The sequence below is a fragment of the Epinephelus fuscoguttatus genome, linkage group LG5 (assembly GCF_011397635.1).
Source record: "Epinephelus fuscoguttatus linkage group LG5, E.fuscoguttatus.final_Chr_v1".
Taxonomy (NCBI): domain Eukaryota; kingdom Metazoa; phylum Chordata; class Actinopteri; order Perciformes; family Serranidae; genus Epinephelus; species Epinephelus fuscoguttatus.
In genome coordinates, this window is record NC_064756.1 from 17,376,570 (window position 1) to 17,400,992 (window position 24,423).

A 24,423-nucleotide genomic window follows, 5' to 3' on the forward strand; every position below is an offset into this window, starting at 1 on the left:
CACGTGCGGCTGAGTTTTGAAGATGGTCTTTTTGGGAAGACTAGAGAGCAGGGCATTACAGTAGTCTAAACAGCAAGAGATAAAAGCATGCATCAGCACCTCCATGTTAGCCTGAGAGAGAAACGGGCAAAACTCAAAAACTCAATGTAAGTTTTGTCATTCTTAAAATGACAAAAACTTATCTTTGTTACATTATTGATGTGTGGAATGAAATTAAGCTCAGAGTCAAAAATGACGCCCAGGTTTTTTAGACATTGTGAAGGTTTAAAATCTTGTAGTTTTGGTAAAAGTTTCTCTCTCTTGCCTTCAGGACCAATAACTAAGTAAGACCTCTGTTTTGTCCTGGTTGACCTGTAGGAAATTCACTGCCATCCATGACTTGATATCTAAAATGCAGTTAAAAAGGGCATCAATTGGCCCTGTGTCATCAAGAGACACAGCGATGTACAGCTGTGCATCATCTGCGTAACTGTGGAAGCTGATGACGTGCCTCCTGATGACATGTGGAAGCATATATAGATTAAAAAGAATTGGGCCTAAAATTTACCCTAGGGGCACCCCACACCTAATTTCATGTTTTCTGGAGGAACATGTATCCATACTTACAAAGAAACATCAATCTGTGAGATAAGAGCTGAACCAGTTAAAAACAATACCAGAGAGGCTGACCAGGTTTCTGAGTCTGTCTAATAAAATGTGGTGATCTACTGTATCAAAGGCAGCGCTTAGATCCAGTAGTACCAAGACAGTGAGTTTGTGAATCTGCATTATACCTGATGTCATTTGAAATCTTTAAAAGGGCTGTCTTGGTACTGTGGTTCATCCTAAAACCAGATTGATATTACTCTAAAATATTGTTTATACTTAAAAAAAAAAAAAATTACTTAGTTTTTCTGAAATCTTACTTAAAAACGGTAAGTTGGATACAGGTCAGGAATTATTAAGAATGTTGGGATGTAACTTACTCTTCTTCAGAAGGGGTCTCACCACTGCCGTTTTAAAGGAAGTGGGGAAGACACCCATCTGAAGAGAGTAATTTATAATATTTAAAAGCTGTTCCTCAAAGAATCCATAAAATGTTTTTAAAAGTGTTGTGGGAATTGGATCTATAGGAGGTAATTCTTCCCATAACACAATAAAAAATAAATGACACAAGTTTAATTGGTTGAACATTTTAGTACCAAAGAATGAAAACCAGAGACAGAGCAGGATTGAGAGGTCATGTAAATGCCACACAAACAAGACAAATTCAAAATAGCTATTCATAAGGAGTGTTCCTAACAGATTTAGGAAATGAAAGCAGCCCTTTGAGAAGGTTTGGTAGTTCTGAGGAAGGAGGATTAACAGCCAAAATTACCCCAAACAGTGTAAACATGGCAAATAATATAAAATAATAAATAGCAACATTTTACATGAGAACAGTCACCTGAGGAAAGAAATGTCAGAGTTGTTTAAGGGCTACAATATTAATCATGAGGGTAACAACAATTTAACTAATAAAGAACCCCCCCCTTCCCTTTGTATCTAATATTGCACCTTACAGGGGAATCCCGGAATACTGGAATCAATTGCAGAAAACTTGCATAATAAACTGTAGAGAACAAATTCATGTGTTCTGACTATCTTTTCTGCATTGACACATATTTTTCACAGCTTTTTTTTTTTTTTTTACTGATTTCTGATAGACAACACTCCTTTTTGATCACCCTCAAAACAAAAATAATCAGATTCTAATGTGACATGACTAATATTGACTGTTCTATTGCGTATATTAAATAAAAAAAAACAACAAATCCGAACACTAAAGGGCTATATTTGAAGAACTACTTCACCACCATAATGACCATTCAAATATCAGTCACTCACTTTGTGTAACGTTACATTTACGTTACATGGTGAACGAAGAATCCAAAAACGGATAATACTCTTGATGATTTGAAGTAAACAGGAGCTGGCTTTAAAACTATATCAAAACATCTGTTTACAAATTCTCACACAACTCATGCAGTATAATCTGAGTCTCATTAATCCAGTCGTATGCACAGTACTTCCCCAACACATGCATTTTCATTATAAACATTCCAATTTAGATTTAGATAAGATAAGATAAGATAAGATAAGATACACCTTTACTGATCCCATAATTGAGAAATTCCATGTGTAGTAGATGTGTAAATATACGGATGATGCCTCTAGTGTCCAATACAAATAAGTGCATTACTTTACAGATGGATAGAAACCTGATAGAAACTACCTGTATCTGTAGGGGAGAGGCTAATTTTGTCAGTTTTTTGCCGTCTAGTTTGGAATATGTCCTTGGAACATTACTGGTACAGAAACAGGACCTACCACGTACATAGCATGTTTTATGAAATATTTAATTAAAAAAAAATCAAAACAACGTATGAACGGCTGAACGAGTGATAATGACGATCCCATGTATAAAATGTATAACCATATTTTAGCAGAATAACATTACTCAGATTCACAATGTGTTAAAACTAGATAAACAAGTTCTTTTTAATTATACAAACTCACTTGACAATCAACACAGGAAACTGAATTGAAGAAAATAGCTTGTTAGCTAGTTAACTGCCTTTTAGCTAAGCTAGCACACTGTCATACAGTCCCTCCAAAATCCACCTCAGAAGTTTTTTTTTTAACATACTCGAAGCAAGTTGTAGGCCGCAATATTACAGAGGGGAGGGGTTTCGCAGGCACATCGGATATCACGGAGATACCCACAGGAATGAATGGGCATCCGGTTGACTCCATACGTGCGTTTAAACAGTTCCGCGCGGAAGTAACGTGCCTTGGCAAGCACATGCGTTTGAACTCTGCTCATCCCTTCCATTGCCCCAGACTCCATTTTCTCCTTTTTGGATTCTTCATTCACTGAGTGTTACAATGAATGCTCACAGAGTGAGTAATTGATATACAAGCGATCATTTTGGGGGTGAGGTATTCCTTTAAGAAAAAGGCTTGGGGTAACTTTAAAGTGCAACAACAATAATTTACTGTATTTAAAAAAGATGAGCCACAGTCAAAAATTAACACTTGTAGCATGTAACATATCCTGCTCCATCCAGTAGAGGTCACGTAAAGATAAAACAGATATTTCATACATTTCTACATTTCTTGTGCTTTTGATTTCACTGATTCTGGGAAGTACATTCACCCTCACCTCCGCTACCCCGACACTGTTTTCCAGTATACAACATCAATCTCACCACAAACCACTGGAAAAGTCCTCTTTTTTGAGAAGTAAGCCATTCTCAGTTGGATGACACACTGTACATCACCTTTAAAAGGATACTTTGTAAGGAATACTTCCTCAAACACTTAAAAGTCACAAATGTCAGTGAAATGTTGACGGCATGCAGCCTCCAGTGAGTCACTGACCATTATGGACACTGGCCATTCATGTCTTTATGCAGCCAGTCAGTCACTAATGTAACATACACTTGAGTGACATACAATTTTAGTTCTAGATCCTAGAACTTTGAAACCCCTCTTCGCCAATTCAGCACTCAAGATGCGTCTTTCCCCTCTTCTTAAGTTTCATTGAGGACTGTTAATTCCCTGGAGAACATGAAAAATAGAAAGGAAAGGAAAGGGAGGGATAACATTAATCTCATGGAGCTATTGTATTAGTATTGTGACCTTTCACAATGTTGGCAATTGCAAACAACCACTTACTCCTGACATTCATTTCCTCGCTGCACATCTGCTGCTGCTGCTACTACTGCTGTTGCTGCTGCTGCTGCTCCTGAAAACCAAAATAGAAACTGCTGTGAGTTTTTGCCCGTCTCTGAGTCATTCACACTTCCATCTTTCTATTTTCACAAACAGATATGCAAATGTGTGTAGAACAGCTATTCTGGGACAAACCCAATATATGTCCTTACTTCTCTGTCCTTTCTTGCATTTGAACCAGAGCACCAGTGCAATGATAATGGCCACCACCACTGCACAGACGGCTGCTGTTATCACATAAGGACTAAACGTTTCCGGTGTTGTTTTTGGTGTACCTTCAGATGAGAAAAATGTTTATCACAGTCAAAAATGTGAACTGGGACAAGTGAGCTTAAAAGCATAAGCAATGTGTTATATCATATGTTGTCAACAAATCCCATTAAGAGACCAAAACTGACAGTGTTGTATTTAGTTAGTCCTCTCAACATTTTCACTAACATCAGTACAGCAACAGGTCAACAGGTGTCAGCAAATCCACTTTTATATCTGCTTGGACATATCCGTGACTCTCTTAAACAGCATAAGGAAGTGGTTCAATGGCTTTTAATGCTGGTGAGATGAAATGGGTTTGGGGCAACCCTCTTTCTGTTTCTATGTGGAAATCTTTGGTCTCTGAGGTTGTGACTCAGAAAGGACTCAGCTTTTTCTACAGAAGTGGATGGAACCGTTGGAATCACTTGGACTTAAATATAATGGATAAAAATTGGATCAATGTCTGTATTGGGGACTAAACCATACTGTCCTCCATAATAACTGAATTTTGTCGCACTCCCACAGGTAACATAAACTAGTGCCTACATACGTTTTACAGTTAGGACAATTTGGTGAGCTTCCAGCTTTATACTTACTATAAATATGTGGTGATACATTACTGTCATGTAGGAAATTTTATTGTAACTTCTTATATGTATTGTAGATTGAGATTCTGGAAGGCAACCACAGGAACTCAACCCACACATCATTATATATATAACACATATAGTTTCATTTTTAAAAGGGTAAATGATTTCCGAAAACAGCTGAACACTGTAGTTTTAAGCAAATATTCCTGAAGTAGGAGCACATTTTGTATTTGTTTGGGACTATTTTTAACTGTCTATTAATACACATTTGATGCGCTGGCGAGTGTTCTGTGTATACATGACTGACTCAATGTAAGCTACACTGCCCACGTTCATGGTAGCGATTATTTGGCTCATTAAATAGTTATTGAATAATAATGGAGCTCTATGGCACAGAAGAATATAGCTACATCAGTTTATTGTTGGTTTTATTCTTTGCATGAAGCTTGTTGACAAAAGAAATATAAATCAGAAGTGACAGAATCCTTTAAAGGGTCAGTCCACCCAAATTACCAAAAAAATAAAAATAAAAAATACAACAACCTAAAAAACATTTTCTCTCTTGATGGCCACGCAGATAATGTTGGTTTATATTTTCCCTGGTTTTAAGATTTCTTTCATTCCTGATTCAATCCAACTACAATTAAGGTGAGTTTAACTTTTTGTGAGTTTAATACTATAACACAAATGACTGAATTTAAATTCTGGTATCATCTGCTTTAAGTCAGAAAACATGAGGAACTTGGGAAACTGGCCATATACATACATATATATACATATATATATATATATATATATATATATATATGATCCCCATGTAGGTAAAGCAAAAGCACATAGCTGTTTATCTGTTGTGTAGTGTATGTTATTCTTAGAATATTTTAACCGCTTTACCTTGCCGTCAGACAGCCCTTTCAAAAGGGGAAGTGAAGCTGTGATCTCAAAGCCACCGGACTCTATTTACAAAAGTCATTTTAGGACACAGGAGTTGCTGGTCTACCACTGTCTCGATTGGTTGGTGTGTAAGGTAAAGTGGTGAAAACACTCCGAATGTAGCGTATACTTAAACTGATATTGATTTTTTTGAGGTAGGTTTTTTAGGTGGCTAAAATGTGCTGGAGCCCCCGTCCACAGCAGTACATTGGTAGCTTCCATGCTGGGAGATTTGGTTTATAAAGGACATTACTTGAGCGACTGAGTACATAAAATAAGCACAGCAGTAACGTAAGAAAGGTCCGACCACTGTTTTTATATATCTTAAAACGGTACAGTTACAGCTGAAAATGACAACTGGAATACTGTAACCAAGTTTGCCAATTTCACATATCTCTGCAATTCAGAATGACTGGAAGTTGTCTATCTGGAAGTGATAGTGTGACGTCACAGTGATTTGGTCTATAGATTCCTTAGAAATGAGAAACCTAAACATGTGATCCAGCAGCATTTTAGCTGAAGTTAGTTGGTCAGCTCACCACTCTGGCTGAGACTGAAAAATGTCAGATTGGAAATTTTGTACAGACACTCGTGTTCCACAGTGGGTGGACTTTAAAACCTATTGTGACTTTTCATCTAGTACTATCATCAGGTCAAAAAATTCCCATCAGCTTCAGTTGTGCCTGTGGCTAATTAGCAATGTTAGCATGCTAACCCATGGTGAACAACAGCATTTTCATTGTTAGCATTTAAGCTCATAGCACACCTGTGCCTGATTCCATCCTCACAGACCTGTTGGCTTGGCTACAGTATCTTGGTCATGTTAAGGCTTTAAAATAACTTCACAGAATTCAAATATTACCAGGATGTAAAAGGACGCAAAAAATCCCTCACACATTCCTTAAACAGTAGTCATCAAAGGGCATCTGTGCAAGGGGTTTCCATTATTATTCACACTTCCCAAAACTTACCAAGGGGTCAATACAAGAAACTGATTTTGGTGGAGAAACCATTGGGACAGTTTTTTTTAATCACTTACAGACTGTGAACATCTCGGAGGTGACGCCGCCCACAGAGCAGCTGAGGGATGTCAGCTTGCCGTTGGAGCAGTTGAAGAATGCGGTGCTGGAGCTGTTAACCAGCATGGTGTGTGGATCTTGTATTTGAGTGTTGTTCACGTCCCTCCGTGTCTGACTTTCCGGTATGGTCCATGTCACCTTGGTGCCTGGGTAACCGCCATGTGAGGCACACGTTGCCCAGCAACTGAAGCGATGGTTTTCACTGCCACAGTTCACCGTTAGTGTGGGTTTGCTGTAGTTTGCTAGGAGAGAGCGGCAGAGAAAAAAAAGCACTGTCAGGGTGCAGGTTGTATCTCCAACATGTCAAGGTTTCTGTAAATGACCATATTTCACTATTCAACTTTTTAATGATGCAAGGGGTTTTTCACAAAGCCCTCAGTTGTGATTCACCATTACTGAGAGAATGATGGCTTAAAGCAAAGGGATTTTTTTTTTAGAATTATACTGGAATTATTTTAAATCTGTTCACAATGGTGGTTATGTGATAGATAGCCTATCAAGAGTTTCCCTGCTTTTTCAAAGGTCGTGCTAGGATGGACTCCAGACTGCTTCATCCCTGAATAAATGGGCTTGGAGAATACTTGTCATGAATTGTCCTGTGAGTGAGATTTCCTTTACCCCAACCAGCATATCCCCGCTTTAACACGTACAGCTAATTGACAATGAAATCAAGGTTTAATACTCGCATGACAAAGGATTACCTTTAGATCCAGCTGGCTAGGCAACCCTGTCTCCCAGAAATTACGTTTGTAAGTTACTAAACTGCTTTCTTTTTTAAGTTGTTGTGGTTGTTGTGTGTTGTGTGGCCTGGATTATGTTGAAGAGGTGTTTCTTTACAGAAATGAAACACTACATTCATGTGCCATGTCAGCTTTGAAAGGAGGTTGCTGGGGAGGATGACAGACGCACAAAGGGCAGGACTCTGACACCAGAACACTGGGTTCACGTCCAGACCCCTCTCCTAGGTTTAGGCAATAATAGATAAAGGCAATAAAAGCACCTTGGTTGAGGAGAGATCACAGTTCCAGTTACATTTCAATTAAAACAACAACAACAACAAAAAACACATAATGACAAAGACTTTTGTTTTAGGTTTAGGCGATTTTGGTTAAGGTCAGGGAAAGATTGTGATTTCGGTTAAATGTTAATTTAAAAAAAAAGGTAATGAAAACAAAAAAAAGCTATAGTCACTACCATAGAGTGTATGAAATAATGCAGTGGTTCTCAAATGATGTGCTGCGATGCACGTTTGGCATTTCGGCCGTCACGATCTTGCGTTTTTTGGAGTCAGAAATGACCATATTTGGACGAGAGGGTGGAGCTATAGAGGAGTGACGGGGGGATCTGACTCACTGATTGTAGCAACGGCTCGCAGACAGAAAGTCACTCAAAGCAGCCCCACCCAGCGGCTGTGGCTCAGAAGTAAAGCAGGTCATCCACAACTTCGAACATCAGCAATTCGATCCCCGGCTCCTCCAGTCTGCATGTTGAAGTATCCTTGAGCAAGATACTGAACCCCAAATTGCTCCCAATGGCTGTTCCATTGGTGTGTTAGTGGCAGGTGGCACCTTGTATGGTAGCCTCTGCCACCAGTGTGTGAATGTGTGTGTCAATGAGTGACTGTGACTCGAAGTGTAAAGAGCGCTTTGAGTGGTCAGATGACTAGAGAGGCACTGTACACGTCCATCCATTTACCTTAAATATGTATAATTTTATGCCTTAATAAAATGTAAACGGGTGAGTAATACAAACATTCACCCCCTGTTCAGTTTTTTATTTTTCTGCGTCTTTTATTTTTGCTGTAAAGCTGGGCATTTTAACATGTGTCTGTGGGTATTTACTTGCTTCTGGAGCAAGCCTCAAGTAGCCATTTGAGGATTTGCAGCTTTTGGCATTTCCGCATTGGCTTCATTTTTCAGCCCCGGTGGTTGCCACGTGATCACCACCAGTGGGTATTGTATTGCAAGATTGCCTATTTTGGCGGAAACAATGTAAATACATTATCTGTGAACATTTTGTTGGTGCATATTACGTACGTAAGTATCAACATTTTCATTTCATTTTTATTTTAGTAGAAAATGCAGTTTGCTCAGCATTATGTTTCCCTTTATTGCATATGCTGTTTTAAATTAGTTTATGTGATTTCTAGGAGACAGGACTAGGCTAGAGCTGGAGAACTGATTTCTAGGTTTTAAAAAGTTTTTTTTTTTTCCTAGCAGAACAGAAATATTTCATTTTGACAGATTTTCACATACTTGTTGAAAATTAAAAAAAAAAATCCGTCTCATCTGCACCACTCTCAGGGGTAAAAACTAATCTTCACTTCTGATGTTAGAAATGAGCTAGAGAAATGCCTAACTCAGAATATATGTGCAGTATACTGCATTATTCCTACTGTAAAGAGTTAGAAACAGAAACTTATTAGAACCTAAAACTCAAACGATCAAATACATTTAAACACATACCTGTGACACTCAGATGGAAGACTGTATGGTTCAAATTAATCTGACCATCATGGTAGCGGATATGACACTGATAGCTGCCACTGTGAGAAACATTTAAATCTTCCATGTGCATGGTCATGTCACGATCCACTCTGGTGTTCTCCCATGTGTTTGTTAGTGGTTTTGATGCATGGTAGCCATTCACAAATATATCGCCCCGCTGAAAGTACAAAAATATTAATGGCCTTTCTCGGTCAACAGGGCACTGAAGGGTCACATTCCCACCAACCTCCCCTTTGAGCTCAACAGGAGCACCAGTTTCTGGAAAAGAAAAGTAAGAGGGGCAAAGGGTCAGAGCATGCAGGGAAACCTTTTATGACACAGAATGAAATTGTCTTAAGTGAGAAATGAATGCAAGACCTTGTACACAAGATACAGTTTTAGGCTATTTAACATCAGAAATGTGTCATCTTTAACTGCAGGCAAATTGTGTTTCACATAATGTCTGAGTTGGTAGCATTTTTGTTGAATATATTATAGACACTATGCACCATGATTGCTTAAAGTAGCCTAAATGTAAGTGAGGATTGAAAGACTAATGATATGTGAAGTGTAACATGGAACAAGCCGAAATGTTGGTTATGTTGCTTAACAGAAAACCATGACCAAAATGGTTTGCTATCTTTATTATTTGATTTGAAATAAAGCTAAGCATTGTACTTTAAGTTAACAGCTCTGGGAGTGTGTAAAGGTCAGGGTTTTTGGTCAAGGCTTTTTTTTTGATAGCTCCTCTTTATGACGTGCTAGACTAATTTTCAGTTCCTCTTCAGCCTGTTTGCCTGTTTGTGTAAAGTACGCAGCTATCAGAGTCCCTTTCATATGTGTAAATAGTCTTAAGGTCACTATATCGAAAGGGACCTTACAGCGTGCTGAAAGTTACTTTTCGTTGTCACTGTGTGTGTATGTGTGTTCTTGGCCACCCCATCAAAGCTGTAGTTGGTAACTTTTATTTAAAAAGAAATAGGTTTTTGTTATATTTGCTGAAACTGCCTTTACATTTACACAGCACTAAATGAGAGAAATAATCTGAAAAAAAAAATCACATTCCTACTGAGGTAGCCAAAATGAGCTGGCCCAGCATCGGCCCAAACTCGGCACACCAGAAGACATAAGTCGGGCTGCATGTGGCTGCCCTATTCAGCGTTAATTATGCCCCAGAATTGGGCCGAATAAACTGTCCTGATTTCTGCTGCCAACACTGCTATCACTAGGTATGCTATTGCCTTGTAACGCTCCTACTGGCCTTACCACACATGAATGAAATCAACCAATCAGAGCAGAGGAGTCTTGAACACAGCTGTCAATCATGTCAGTCACTGCTTGTAAACTGCTGTCAAACTGTCAAACTAGGCAGCGCTGATCGAATGTTAATCAAGATTCTGTAACTGCATTGCCCATTTCTCACCTCAAATGTTTTCAGAAACATATTTTAGTGTGGGCGGCACAGTGCTGTGGTGGTTAGCACTGTCGCCTCACAGCAAGTGGGTTCCTGGTTCGATCCCAGGAGGGAGCCCTTCTGTGCTGAGTTTGCATGTTCTCCCCGTGTCAGCGTGTTTTTTTCGCTGGGTACTCTGGCTTCCTCCCACGGTCCAAAGACATGCAGCCCTTTATGCATGACTCTAAATTGTTCTTAGGTGTAAATGTGAGTGTGAATAGTTTGTCTCTATGTGTCAGCCCTGCGATAGTCTGGCGACCTGTCCAGGAGGTCCAAAACCTGCCTCTCACCCAGTGTCAGCTGGGATAGGCTCCAGTCCCCCTGCGACCCTCGAGAGGATAAGCGGTTACGAAAATGGATGGATGGATATTTTAGTGTACTGTTTGGCTGTAAAATGAGTGAGTGGGCAGTACTTTCGTCTACATTTATCCAGCATGGCGGCCGGGTCACAAACGTTCTCATTTTACAGCTAAACAGTACACTAAAATATGTTTCTGAAAACATCTGAGGTGAGAAACAGGCAACGAAGTAAAAGAATCTTGATTTCTATTTCATATTTTCTTCAGAACATAGTGACAGTTTTAGTACCTATGACCCAAAGTTGTTTTCATAGAAGTTACCAGCTGTAGCTTTAAGCTCCATTTTGATTGCCCCCCCCCCCAGGGCAGTTGTTTGGTAGCTTATCTCTCGCATTGTATGTAGTTAATTTATCTGGAGCTTCAATACTGCCGGTTTGTAATACATTTGGTGCTGCTTTACTGGTGTGACTGTGATCAAGTACTGCTGTGATACCGCTTTTGCATGTGTGATCTACTTAGATAAATAACTGGTATCTATGAAACCAAGATAAATGTGTGTCGTAAATGCATTGTTACGACGGCGCTGCTCACCTGTGTCAGCCAAGTGCGTTGTCATAGTCAAAACAATCAGCAGCTGGAGGGGAAACTTTCTGTTTCTTGGAAGAGGAGGAAACACAATTATTTGCATGGTTACGCAGGTAACTTGGGGGCATTACGGTGACACATATTGATGCATTAATTCAATTCAGATAGCCCTCCCCATAAGAAATCACTTCCTTACTTAATACTTAAATTCCTCTGGCCCTGTGCCCAGAGATACTGTAATTGAGTGCCAGAGTACGCTGCCTCTGAAACCACACGTGCTCATATTGATTGAACCTATCCTCCTCTGTCAACAACCCTCATTCTTTCTAACGCTGAAACGACTATTCCACCTCTACTCTAAAGCCCCACATTTGGTTTAGCAATATGGTTATGAATGTATGAATATGTGAGCACGCTAGCCTACTTTCTGGGGGTTTATTACAGGAAATACATTAACTCTCAGTTCTCAGTATCCTTATCCTGATAGATAATCTGGGTCCATGTTGCTGTCATACAGTTTTAGCGCTGGAGCTTCAGGTGATGACCCTCGATACCAGAAGCAATAGCTCCACTGAGTCATGTAGCGTCACAAGCATATTGTATTATTGTTAGGTTCATCGCTTTACATTGGAATTATGTTGGCAACCACTGGATTATTTCAGTAGTAGTACAATCCAAGAGTTAATCACAGTTGCAGCTAAATGGAGTCTGTTCCCTTCTCCAGCGAAATTTGTGTGCATATGATGTTTTTTTTTAAATGTGGGAAAGAATAGGTGATAAACAACTTTTCCATTACCAGTAGACAAGTGTGCCTTTTTGTGTTTTTTTTACTGGTGTGTTATGTTCTATGACACAAACACGCTGGAAAAAAGGTGAGTAATCAGTAGAAGGCAGCACAGAGGCCAGTGAAAATGTTAAGGCGGTTACTTTTTTATATGTTTTACTTATTCAATCTCCCTTTCAAAGTTGGTGCCAATTACTTTGGAACGATGTTTGAGGTTGCCTGGATGGAGATGGAGGAAATTTGTGGTGGAGCGTTATCGTCTCGCACCGGAAAGGGGGTGAAAATGAATGTATCCACCCATGTTTCCATCATGTTGAGACTGTCACAGCCATATGTCCCATGAATCATTGCTGACAGTGATCTTTCCCACTAAAGACAAAAGCCAGATGTTAGTGGGTGTTTGTGGGGTTTTTGTCCAGTAGGAAAGGGGTTATTTGTGTCATGAGGAAACCTGTTAGTCTCACTTAGTTCTCAGCTCAGACTGATGGGAGCTGGAAGGATATTTTTGGTGGTTTCCTGGCTATCCATTGTGACTGCCTTACAGTATGATGTTTGACACTCACATGAACCAGATTAGTGCTAATTTCCATGACTACACCACTGACTGTTCTGTGGAAGTCATCTTAGGCGCCACACCCAAATAAAAATTAGAAAAATGCTGACAAGGGTTAAAATTCAGGTCATGACATCATTCTCTAATGCTATAAACATGGTAGAACAACGCTGACCATTTTGCAATAGATGTCAAGTGAGTTACAGCATTGTAATGTCTACTGCTGATTTCAAATGACAGAAAATGGCAGGGGTACTTACAGAAAACACCGTGTGTTGCAACAGGATGCCTGTTGAAAAGACAAAAAAGTTAATCACTGGGATAGGACTGATTATCTTTTAAATCAGTGCACTGTAACATTAACCAGGCAGTAAATCCTGTTTGCTCTAAATTTTTCATAAATGTTCATATTAAAGTACAAGAGTAGGCCTAGTGCTGCAGTTGCTTAAAACACACCCAATCAGCTCCTCTCAAACAACCACAGGTTTGTTTCAGTTCATTGTATATTGTCTTGTTTTGTGCAATCTGTGAATCTATACACAAACAAAACTCAGTCTTATCTGAAATATATATCCGGCCCGTTACAGTCAGTCTTGTGAAGGAAAGTGGTTTCTGTCACACTGAAAGAAAACATCCAAACAGTGTTTTCAGCAAACATCAAGCGAGAGGAAAGTCCCAATGAGGTGTGCATTAGAGTACCTGCTAGTTTCAGACAGCACCTTCTAGTGTTCTCTTATTTTGTGTGTGGTATCAAAGAAATCCAATGCTGAAAGTATCAGACTCTACTGCATATATTGTTTCAGGTCGTGCATACTTTTGTGTTTAAGTTATCAAATGCTCAATTTCCTGAAAGACATGCATGTCGGTAGACCTAAACTTTCAGGAGATTCCCAGGTGGAAGAGATCATCTGAATTGTTTTAGATGTAGGCTGTGGTGTAAAGCAATATATACAAGGAAAGGGGCAGTAAAAGTCTGCCAATCAAAGTCTGTCACATTCCTTATCTTTATAAGCACCTGGTTTCACATTACTCATAAATCCAGTACATACAATCTAGAAAGTACACAGGCTGCTGTCACTCTTTTGAGTTTTGCAGTTAAAACAAATTCACAGAAAATCAAGTGCTTTGCAACAACAACAACAAAAAAGTAGAACCTTCTCAGAAACTCCAGGGGAAGCACCTTGCTTCAGAATGACCAGCAGTGTCTTCCCTTAATAGAAACCACAACTGAGGGAATTCCCAAGGGCCCCGTATAATTACCTAAAGTACTCCGCACTGTGTTCAGTTTCAGGAAAAGTTATACCAGATGGATCATGAAAGTCTTATTAATAACCGTGGAATTTTTGGATTCATTATGGGGCTAAAATAAGCAAAAGGCATCGTGGCTTCTACAGTTTGAAATGATTGTGATGATGGTTTCGTTTTGCGAGATTTCTGTGACTCTGTGTCTGTTGCTACACCGGCAGCTACAATAATTATCCAAACTGACATAATAACTCTCTCAAGTTTCTTTGTTGAGACTATCAGAAAGGTGTTAAACCAACTCTAGAGCAATTTTTGAGGCTATAGTTTGAATGTATTGTACAATACAATGTATACGAATCCAAGTAAAGATATATGACAAAGCAGAGAGCACTGACTGACTGTGGTGTGTGTGTGTGTGTGTGTGTGTGTGTGTGTGTGTGTGTGTGTGTGTGTGTGTGTGTGTGTATACTCTTCTACCACTTCTGCCTATAGTCATTACACCGATGATTGATTACACGTTCACACACTGGAGCTGTATTAGTCTGGGGAATCCCACGTGACGCAACACGATTTTCGAAGCACTGCTTCTCCTGTATTTTTTCAAGGCAATCAACCCAAGCATGCCTTTGGCCAGTCAGAAAGGCTAAGAAACCACATACCACCTTCACACGTTCAATTAATCTCACAGGGAGTTTCATATCTTTTTGAAGTGGGAGCTGTACAATGCTTCATGAGTGTAAAAGTAGAGAGGAAAACAAAGATTTTCTGTTGGGTGAAACCGATCAAACTGTGGTGAGAGACCTGTGGCAAGAGAGGTTTTCTTGTTGAGCTGCTGTTCCCTCACAGCTGAAACTTTTATAGTCAAGAAAGAAAAAAGCACACACTCACTTTCTAATTCCTTTCTCATTTTAGATTCCAGCAGTATCATACACACTAGATACCTTTTTCATAATCCCATTCAGGGAGCAAGTGTATCTTCAACTCTAGCTCTGCCTCGTTATCCTTTAACTAAGCCAGTCAGGAAGAAATCATTAAATGTGTTTACACTGCTAACACACTCATAGCATTCACTTTCTATCTCTTAGCCACAAATATTGTCATACACGCAAAGCTGGGTAAATATCAGTGGCACATATTTGCACTGTGAAATAGATCAGTCTTGCAGAGGCTAAAATGATGTTGTGATTTGCATGCAGGTGTTAGTTTACTTATGAGTATAACTAACTAGATTCTTCTTCTGCTGCATGCAACGATCTAGCAACTTAAACTGCCACAGGGCACTCAGAAACAAGCTCTTCCTGCCGAGATTTAGATTCTGGGAAGCACCAAGTCGACACACACACGCATCCACACATTCATACACACCTCCAAACACACAGTGTTCACGGACTTCTGCTCAATGGAATTTCAAGTATGTCTTTCATACAGAAAACTAAATACATGAGAAAGAGTCTTCCTTTCTGACCTCAACATGACACAAAATAATAGCCTCATTCACTATAATAAAATGAACTGGTTTTAAAAGAGACAAGAGAAAAGAAAGAGGAAAAAAAACAGCTCTTACCATTGTGATGTGTCGCCTCCACTGGCAGTGTGACCGAGTAAGAGCAAGAGAACGAAACTTCCTCCTCATAAAAAAAACAACATGGGTGGAGCTGAATGAGTCATTTGCTGTTTTTTTAATCCTTCTTTTAATCACATACAGTCAGCAATCTATGACAAAACACTTGGTGTTAGCCTTACTACTCATAGTAAGGAAAGGTTAACAATGGCTCAATTCTATTCAAATGTCAGTAATCCATCCAGCCAACATGAATCCCATATGTCATAATGCCTACTGTTAAACAGGCCTGTAGTAACAAATGTAATATATGTAGCTAAGGTTTATTTTGCTGTGAATAACTTACTGTTGAGCAGCTTGAAGAGGGCTTCCACAGGAGCATGTAAGTGTGAGAGTTGCATTTGCACATGACTGCGCCTGCTTTCACTACGTTTATAGTGACGCCACAGATGATATCAGGAAGCTCGATGAACTTCCCTGTCTGCTTAGAAGTTCAGTATCAGCCGACCTACTGTCATTCTTTGGATGGGATCGTAATGATTAATCATGGCAGGTAACAGTTGGGGTGCATCCAGAATATTCTGTTGCCATGTTTAATTGTTTAGTGTTTTTTTGATGATGTATTTTGGAATATGTCACAATGGGCAGAAGTGCGTCAGAGCCAGAGTCTGCTTAGTGAGAGGGGAAGAGGAAACAAAAGACCAGAGTTAACTTACGTTTCATGACAAGGTCAACCAGTATTACACAGTCTGACTTAAAACACGACAGGGGAGAAGTGGAAACAAGGATTTTTCTTCCTGAGAAAAACCTTTTGTTTAGTCTTCACCAAGACTGAATATGTCATAAAATAATGTTCTATTGTGAAAGCAGAGAGTCGTTGGCAAGGCAGTAGCAAACGTGCAATGTAGAAAATTTATGAGTAATAAAGCAATACATATTTCAAAAAGTTAAAAAAGACTGGCCACTATGGGCAACTTTGAATGGTAGAATACATGGGTGGATTATGAGTCAACAGGCCCCTGGGCGCAGCTATGCAAAAGGCCCCAACACCTCTCCTACCCTACTGTAAGACACAGACAGCGAGTGCATTTACATGGACAGTTTAATTCCCTTTTCATTTGGAATGAAAGTTCATTCCTATTACAAGTGATCTTGTAAACACCTAATTTGGAATGAAAATGGCCAATGCGATTGAAAATTCATTCTGATGTAAGGGGCTGGAATATCCATCCATCCATTTTCTAACCGCTTATCCTTTTGAGGGTCATGGGGGGGGCTGGAGCCGATCCCAGCTGACACTGGGCAAGAGGCGTGGTACACCGTGGACAGGTCGCCAGACTATCACAGGGCTGACACATAGAGACAGACAACCATTCACACTCACATTCACACCTACGGATAATTTAGAGTCATCAGTTAACCTGCATGTCTTTGGACTGTGGGAGGAAGCTGGAGTACCTGGAGAGAACCCACGCTGACATGGGGAGAACATGCAAACTCCGCACAGAAGGGCTCCCACACCCGGGATCGAACCAGAAACCCTCTTGCTGTGAGGCGACACTGCTAACCACCACAGCACTGTGCCACGGGGGTTGGAGTATTCTGTTTCTAATTTTGAATGAAAAAATTTCTCGCACTTGTATATAATCATTCCTCTTCAGGTTTATTCCGGTATTTCTGCGCATGCTCGTTTCCTTGCCTTTCTGGTGTGATGACGTACAGTACAGGCCAAAAGTTTGGACACACCTTCTCATTCAATGCGTTTTCTTTATTTTCATGACTATTTACATTGTAGATTCTCACTGAAGGCATCAAAACTATGAATGGACACATGTGGAGTTATGTACTTAACAAAAAAAGGTGAAATAACTGAAAACATGTTTTATATTCTAGTTTCTTCAAAATAGCCACCCTTTGCTCTGATTACTGCTTTGCACACTCTTGGCATTCTCTCCATGAGCTTCAAGAGGTAGTCACCTGAAATGGTTTTCCAACAGTCTTGAAGGAGTTCCCAGAGGTGTTTAGCACTTGTTGGCCCCTTTGCCTTCACTCTGCGGTCCAGCTCACCCTAAACCATCTCGATTGGGTTCAGGGCCGGTGACTGTGGAGGCCAGGTCATCTGCCGCAGCACTCCATCACTCTCCTTCTTGGTCAAATAGCCCTTACACAGCCTGGAGGTGTGTTTGGGGCCATTGTCCTGTTGAAAAATAAATGATCGTCCAACTAAACGCAAACCGGATGGGATGGCATGTTGCTGCAGGATGCTGTGGTAGCCATGCTGGTTCAGTGTGCCTTCAATTTTGAATAAATCCCCAACAGTGTCACCAGCAAAACACCCCCACACCATCACACCTCCTCCTCCATGCTTCACAGTGGGAACCAGGCATGTGGAATCCATCCGTTCACCTTTTCTGCGTCTCACAAAGACACGGCGGTTGGAACCAAAGATCTCAAATTTGGACTCATCAGACCAAAGCACAGATTTCCACTGGTCTAATGTCCATTCCTTGTGTTTCTTGGCCCAAACAAATCTCTTCTGCTTGTTGCCTCTCCTTAGCAGTGGTTTCCTAGCAGCTATTTGACCATGAAGGCCTGATTCGTGCAGTCTCCTCTTAACAGTTGTTCTAGAGATGGGTCTGCCGCTAGAACTCTGTGTGGCATTCATCTGGTCTCTGATCTGAGCTGCTGTTAACTTGCGATTTCTGAGGCTGGTGACTCGGATGAACTTATCCTCAGAAGCAGAGGTGACTCTTGGTCTTCCTTTCCTGGGTCGGTCCTCATGTGTGCCAGTTTCGTTGTAGCGCTTGATGGTTTTTGCGACTCCACTTGGAGACACATTTAAAGTTTTTGCAATTTTCCGGACTGACTGACCTTCATTTCTTAAAGTAATGATGGCCACTCGTTTTTCTTTAGTTAGCTGATTGGTTCTTGCCATAATATGAATTTTAACAGTTGTCCAATAGGGCTGTCGGCTGTGTATTAACCTGATTTCTGCACAACACAACTGATGGTCCCAACCCCATTGATAAAGCAAGAAATTCCACTAATTAACCCTGATAAGGCACACCTGTGAAGTGGAAACCATTTCAGGTGACTACCTCTTGAAGCTCATGGAGAGAATGCCAAGAGTGTGCAAAGCAGTAATCAGAGCAAAGAGTGGCTATTTTGAAGAAACTAGAATATAAAACATGTTTTCAGTTATTTCACCTTTTTTTGTTAAGTACATAACTCCACGTGTTCATTCATAGTTTTGATGCCTTCAGTGAGAATCTACAATGTAAATAGTCATGAAAATAAAGAAAACACATTGAATGAGAAGGTGTGTCCAAACTTTTGGCCTGTACTGTATATAGCGCGCAGTGTTGCCAACTTAGTGACTTAAATGTAAAATTTTCTTTGTCTAATATTAATCACTGAGAGAAGGTTCATTTGTAGTTCTAAACATATTCAGGGTGTTTTTACTCAGTTTTTGTCTCTCCCATGATGTTATTCCTCTCTCCTACAGCGTCCATTACAATTGCATGCATATGGCCAATTATGCAAATTAGGCGATGATGTCATTTAGCGACTTTTAGGACAGCCAATAGCTACTTTTCTCACTGAGGAGTTGGCAACAATGATAGCACGTACATGACAAGATGGCAGCTTCTAAAAACAAGAGATGGTCCCGAGCGGGCTTCTACCTCCCTTCTCCCCCTCAACAGACGAAGCATTAGCAGAACAAGGTTGTTGTCATACTGCTGCTTCAAGAATGTAAGCAAAACAAGCCCGAAAAAGGCACTAAGAACGGCATCGTCAAGCATCTTGTTATCCAGAACGAGGACTACAGTGTTTTTTTCCAGTAAACGTAAACACGTAACATCTGCCCCGCCCCCTATCCAATCAGAAACCATCCCTGCCCCAAAACTTGCGCAGACCCGAATAAAGGCGATTAAAAGGCCATTAAAATGATCTCCTATGTAAACCTTCATTCGGAATGAATATTTCCCATGTAAACTACCTGGAAAAACTTTAATTCTGAATTATTTCATTCCGAATGAGAAGCCATCATGTAACCGCACCCAATGTGGTGGTTTTGCCTCTATTTTGTGTTTGTGTGTCTTTTTTAGGTCATTTTGCATCAGTTTTTGGTCGGTTGTGCATTTTTATCATCATCTTGTGTCTCTCTGTTGATATTTTGCTACTTTTTGTAGTTGTTTTGTGTCTCTTTGGTCATTTTAGTGTCTTCCTGGTTGATATCTGTTAATTTGAGTGGCACTTTCAGGCAAAGGCTTGGGGCCAGTGTCTGCTTGTGTAGTAATACATCCATGAATATAGTAAGATGCATAATTTAAGATTGTAAAAAATGTGAAATTGCATTATATGGAGTTTGTTCATTAGTCACAGCCAGTATCTCTTATCTGTCATCTTCCACGGTGTAGTGATTGGTCTGAGCAGGGTGCTGCAAAGTGTGCTTAAATGCCTGTATGTCACACAATATCTCAAAAGCCGCTCTTCAAAGTGGACATCACTGACATTAGGTTCATAAAGATGATGGTTTATCCATGAAAATCAGTCATGTGTGTGAGTGCACAATCTGACTCTTGGGCTTGACTGGCCTTTCTCTGACATTTGCTTCAGGTGGTGGGCTATTTTCTTGAAAACTTACAGTATACTCCCACAGTCAGTTTGCTCGTAACACCTCAGAAGCTAACCACAGCGTGTTTCACATTCAGGGTTTGTTCTTTTTTTCCTCTGTCACATTCGGTGGAACATCATTTCACTTCTGTTTTTTAATCAATTTGTTATAACACCTTGTCTTATAATGGATATTAAAATTAGTACTGTAATTATTGATGCTCATTACCCACCCTGTCAATCATCGTTAAAAAAAATGATAATTTGCAAGGTTCCCAGGTAACTGAAGTAAATAAAAGGGACAGTCTGGACAGTCTCTAATGTATACATTTTAAGTTTGATATTTATTTCAATATCTACTTTGACATATGGGGAATAAAGCTTGCATGATAAAGTGTTTTTTTTTTGTTGCCCACAATGCATGCTTATGTCACCCAGTGTTAGCCCAGTGAGATTCTCTTTGCTTTTCATAGCTCCTTTCAGGATCTTCTTTGCAGCTGATATTAACCTTGTGATCGTTTTTCTGATTAGGTCAAGAAAATGTGGTAAGAGAAAAAAGTCCAGTTTGGGAATAGGTCTATCTCAGCTGTGTGGAAAGCAGGGGAATGCCCTAAAGGTGTTAAAGGTCTCACACTGGGACTGTGAACCTGGTCCATATGCCTTTGGTCTGTAGCAAACAAACTTACACCGTAAGAGGATAAGAAGACTATAAATCAGCTATTGCTGCTTTGGCAGGGAACATGCTGCTTACAGGAAATTGCCGGTCCTGAATGTAGTCACAACAGCAGAGTTTAAGGAAGATACAATAAACAAGGAATAGAGGGTGTTTTCCATGTGTATCCCTGAGAAATTTGACAAAACTACAGAGAAAGTCAAGTCTCCTTCTCACTTGTCCTTGACTCACCCCCATTATGTTCCTGTAGTCTGTCACAACATACTATCTGGTGTCCCCTTGAATCATGGCACTGCAAATGTTACCAGTAAAGATATTTATGAACAATGAAAATTAATTGCCCCCCTTACAGAGTTAAATGACTGTGGGACAGAATGTGTTAAAGTCAAAGAGGAAATGTGCATTGTGCCTTATCAAAAACATACTGACATGAAACATGAACATTTGTGGAAAGGCGATGTTACACAACAATTAAATAAATCAATCAACAGTGTGCACATTTTTCTCAGATGACAAAGAATTGTGTAGGATCTTTTGTTTAACCTCGTGGAAAGTTTAACACCCACACAGGCTTCCTTAACTCAAAGCCTTGGTGAGGTAATGAACAGGAATTTGTTGGCCACTGAGCAGTGTGTGGGAGGAACGCCTCTGAGATCATAACCAGGTCCTCAGTAGAGTTAATAAACAAATCAGTTCTCATCATTCTGGGGGTTTTTGAAACTTAAGAATAATCTCACCTTAACCACCATCAGCTCTTTTCAGCAACTTCCTGTTTGAAAAAGTGCTCCTTTTAACTGAGCAAATGCACAACATCTCTGGAAAAAAAAGAGATGGTGCATGGTGCTGCAAAGTCTGCAGTTGGTGTGTCTATCTGCTATCTGCATGTCTTTCTAAAGCTCTGTGAATTTGCTTGTCAGTCTGGGAAAGTGGTAGAGGTTTAGAGGTTGTTTTATCAGTGTTACTGTTAATCCTTGTGGTCAACAATAAATGGTTTCCCGGAGCTTTAATTACATGCAGTAGGGTAAAAGAGCAGTTTAGACGCTGTGTGACAGCAGAGTTTCCCTTCTGTCTATGTATGGTCAGTGACAGAAATGAAACTCTAGCAAGGGATTCCCTGTCGTTAAGTGGCTTTGTTTGTTTGTGTGTGTGTGTGTGTGTGTGTTAGGTAGGTCCTTCTTTATCAGAGGGCTCATGAGAGGGGATGCTAAATTCTTATTTTAAGACAAATATTTCAGTTATTTATTTTTTCTTATGGTGCTTAATTGTGTTACAGATACATTACCACATAGCAAACCTGGGGCCAGGTTATCCAGCACATAAATACTACACATAATGGTCATAGAAGAAGGGTTAATAGGGAGCAAGCAGCTCATTTTTGTACTAGGGTCCAGAGGAGACATTAAGTTCTGTTATGATTTTTTAAGTAACATGTATTTTTCTAAAAACAGAAATGTAAATAATAAAGGGAATGACTCACTGTACACTTTTATGGATTGCTGTGACAGGCCAATAAAACAGAGCCATCGTAGTTCTATTAGTAGCCATAATTTCTGCAAAAAAGTGTTAATCATTTCACAGACAACATTTATACACACTCATAAATAGTCTGCAAGTATCTTAAATAAATAGCATTGCCACCTGATTGCCTATTACTTTGAAATTTAAAAAAACATGTGACACACAGTGTCTTCTTGGAAGTCACTAGGCCACAGAAAAGGAATCACATGTCTTGCTCTTTCTCAGTGAAGATCTATTGAGTAATGCTGCCCACATATGAGCTGTGAGATTTGTTATGTAATGCAGAGAGGTTAATTGTTTTGTAAAAGTAAACATGCACAGTCAAATTTCACCACCTAAGACACTAATATTTTTGAATTCCTTAAGCTTCTCATAAAGACCTATGTGAGAAATATTAAATTAACCAATGCGTACGGCTGAAAGGAGCAAGTGCCTGTGCACCTTCTCTATGTGAATGACGTAAGTACATTGAGTATGAGTCATTTTCTTCTATGTCATGTGCTACGAAGGACCGTAGTTTCATGGTAAATGTTTCATTTTCAATATGTGTAACCGAGTGGAAAAGCGGGGATTGGAAAAGGTATGGGTGGCCCCTCAAGTCCTCTGGCCAGCTGTACCTCCATGGCTCCTACCCACATCAGAAGTAGATTGTAGCATACTGGACACCATAAAAACACAGGGAAGTGCTGTGTGCTCAGACTTGGTAACGGACAGACTAAAAAGCAACTGGTAGCATTATCTCCAGATTTACACGGACGGGGCCCAAGATCCCAAATCAAGAAAATCAGGTTTTGCCTATTACATCCTGGATTTCAAAATGATAAAACTCAAGCGACTGGCTGAGGGGGTGTCAAACAGAGTTGACTACCATAATATGGGCTCTACAGTGGGTGGAGGAGGTCAGGCTCAGGAGGGTAGTTATATGCTCAGACTCAGACCTGACCAGACCTGGTGGTCGAGCTCCTCACTCTGTTGTATAGAATTGAGCAGGCTGGAGGCATGGTGGGTTTTCTGTGGGTGCCTGCCCGTGTTGGGGTGGAGGGGAATGAGATGGCAGATATGACACTAAAAGGGCTTTAAGAAGGGATGTTGTATTGACTGCAGGCATTGGGATATCTGAATGTCACTCTGGATGACGTAACAGCTCAGTGGCAGAAACAATGGGAGAATGGAAAAAAGGGCAGCATTACTTCTCAGTACAAAATAGTGTAAAGGTAGACCAGTGCTACTTGGGCCGTGAGCGGAAACACTCTGTGATAATGACAAGACTAAGATTTGGACACTGTGGACTGGCATGGAAAGGGGAAGGGAATTAACCAAGATTGGCAAACATGAGGATGGATTATGTGGAGCCTGCAGGAAACAGCAAACTGTGAAACATCTACTAATGGAGTGCAGCCTGTATGAATGGAATGGAATCAGTCACAATGAGGAGTCTCCTTAATCCCACAGAGAACCAGGCAATGAGTGAAAGCAGTCCTTGACTTCGTCACCTCCACAGGATAGCAACTTTGGAAATAGGAAGGGCCTAAAACTGCAATCTCAGCCCGACCTGCGGGGGGCAGCAATGTGCCGCAAGGCATCCAGCCTGCCGGAAATTCATAAGAAGAAGAAGTAGTTGCTTGGTAACCGCGCAAGCATAATCTTCGAGGCACACACCGAGTAACAGATTGATACAAGTTCCCTCCATGAATTGAGTTATCAAAACTATCCGGGAGTGGGACCTTAGGTGGCAAAACGGTACGAAACCCATGTTTCTATCAGTTCACTAGCGTGCTGCAGTCAAGCTAGCTAGCTAAATTGCTTAACTTTATCTCACAGAGGCGATGAGCTAACGCTAGCTAGCTAGCCGATGGTATCTTTCCTACCATAGCCATTGCTTAGTTACAATGCTGTACCACAACATTGTGAACATTAATGCAAACCCTACAATGTCAATAGAAGACGCTGCCTAAACAAAGAGGACTACCTGAACGTATGGTGGTCTTATAACTTTAGGCTAACGTGTCAGCGCTAGCACCTTTAAGATGGTAACAACG

The 24,423-nt window shown here is 40.3% G+C and overlaps 2 protein-coding genes across 4 annotated transcripts in view; one reads left to right on the forward strand and one right to left on the reverse strand.

Moving 5' to 3' along the window:
* Window positions 1-1,156: 1,156 nt before the first annotated feature.
* LOC125888761 (uncharacterized) lies at window positions 1,157-15,978 on the reverse strand. 2 transcript variants are annotated; one of them, XM_049576322.1, is made up of 9 exons: window positions 15,923-15,978; window positions 15,580-15,643; window positions 13,031-13,059; window positions 11,440-11,504; window positions 9,076-9,375; window positions 6,571-6,852; window positions 3,909-4,031; window positions 3,700-3,769; window positions 1,157-3,582 (listed from the first exon to the last, which is right to left on the reverse strand). In XM_049576322.1, exons 2-9 carry the CDS (start codon window positions 15,580-15,582, stop codon window positions 3,555-3,557), a joined length of 900 nt encoding a protein of 299 aa, XP_049432279.1. In that variant the 5' UTR covers window positions 15,583-15,643; window positions 15,923-15,978; the 3' UTR covers window positions 1,157-3,554. The 2 variants fall into 2 exon arrangements, with proteins under 2 accessions (XP_049432279.1, XP_049432280.1); XM_049576323.1 differs by having other exon boundaries at window positions 11,440-11,498; window positions 15,923-15,968.
* An 8,027-nt stretch (window positions 15,979-24,005) lies between these two features.
* The window catches only part of LOC125888637 (cytoplasmic dynein 2 heavy chain 1), a 146,941-nt gene continuing 146,523 nt past the window's right edge, over window positions 24,006-24,423 (forward strand). For both annotated transcript variants that reach the window (XM_049576118.1, XM_049576120.1), the window contains exon 1: window positions 24,006-24,124. The gene's annotated coding sequence lies outside the window, so the exon portion shown is untranslated. The remainder of the gene's footprint in view (window positions 24,125-24,423) is intronic.

What these genes read in the sequence shown, in the direction of transcription:
- LOC125888761 (XM_049576322.1), bottom strand. An exon ending in TGCAACACACGGTGTTTTCT is followed by an intron (nt 11,505 to 13,030) that starts GTAAGTACCCCT and finishes TCCTCTTCCAAG; the next exon opens with AAACAGAAAGTTTCCCCTCC. An exon ending in AACGCACTTGGCTGACACAG is followed by an intron (nt 9,376 to 11,439) that starts GTGAGCAGCGCC and finishes TTTCTTTTCCAG; the next exon opens with AAACTGGTGCTCCTGTTGAG.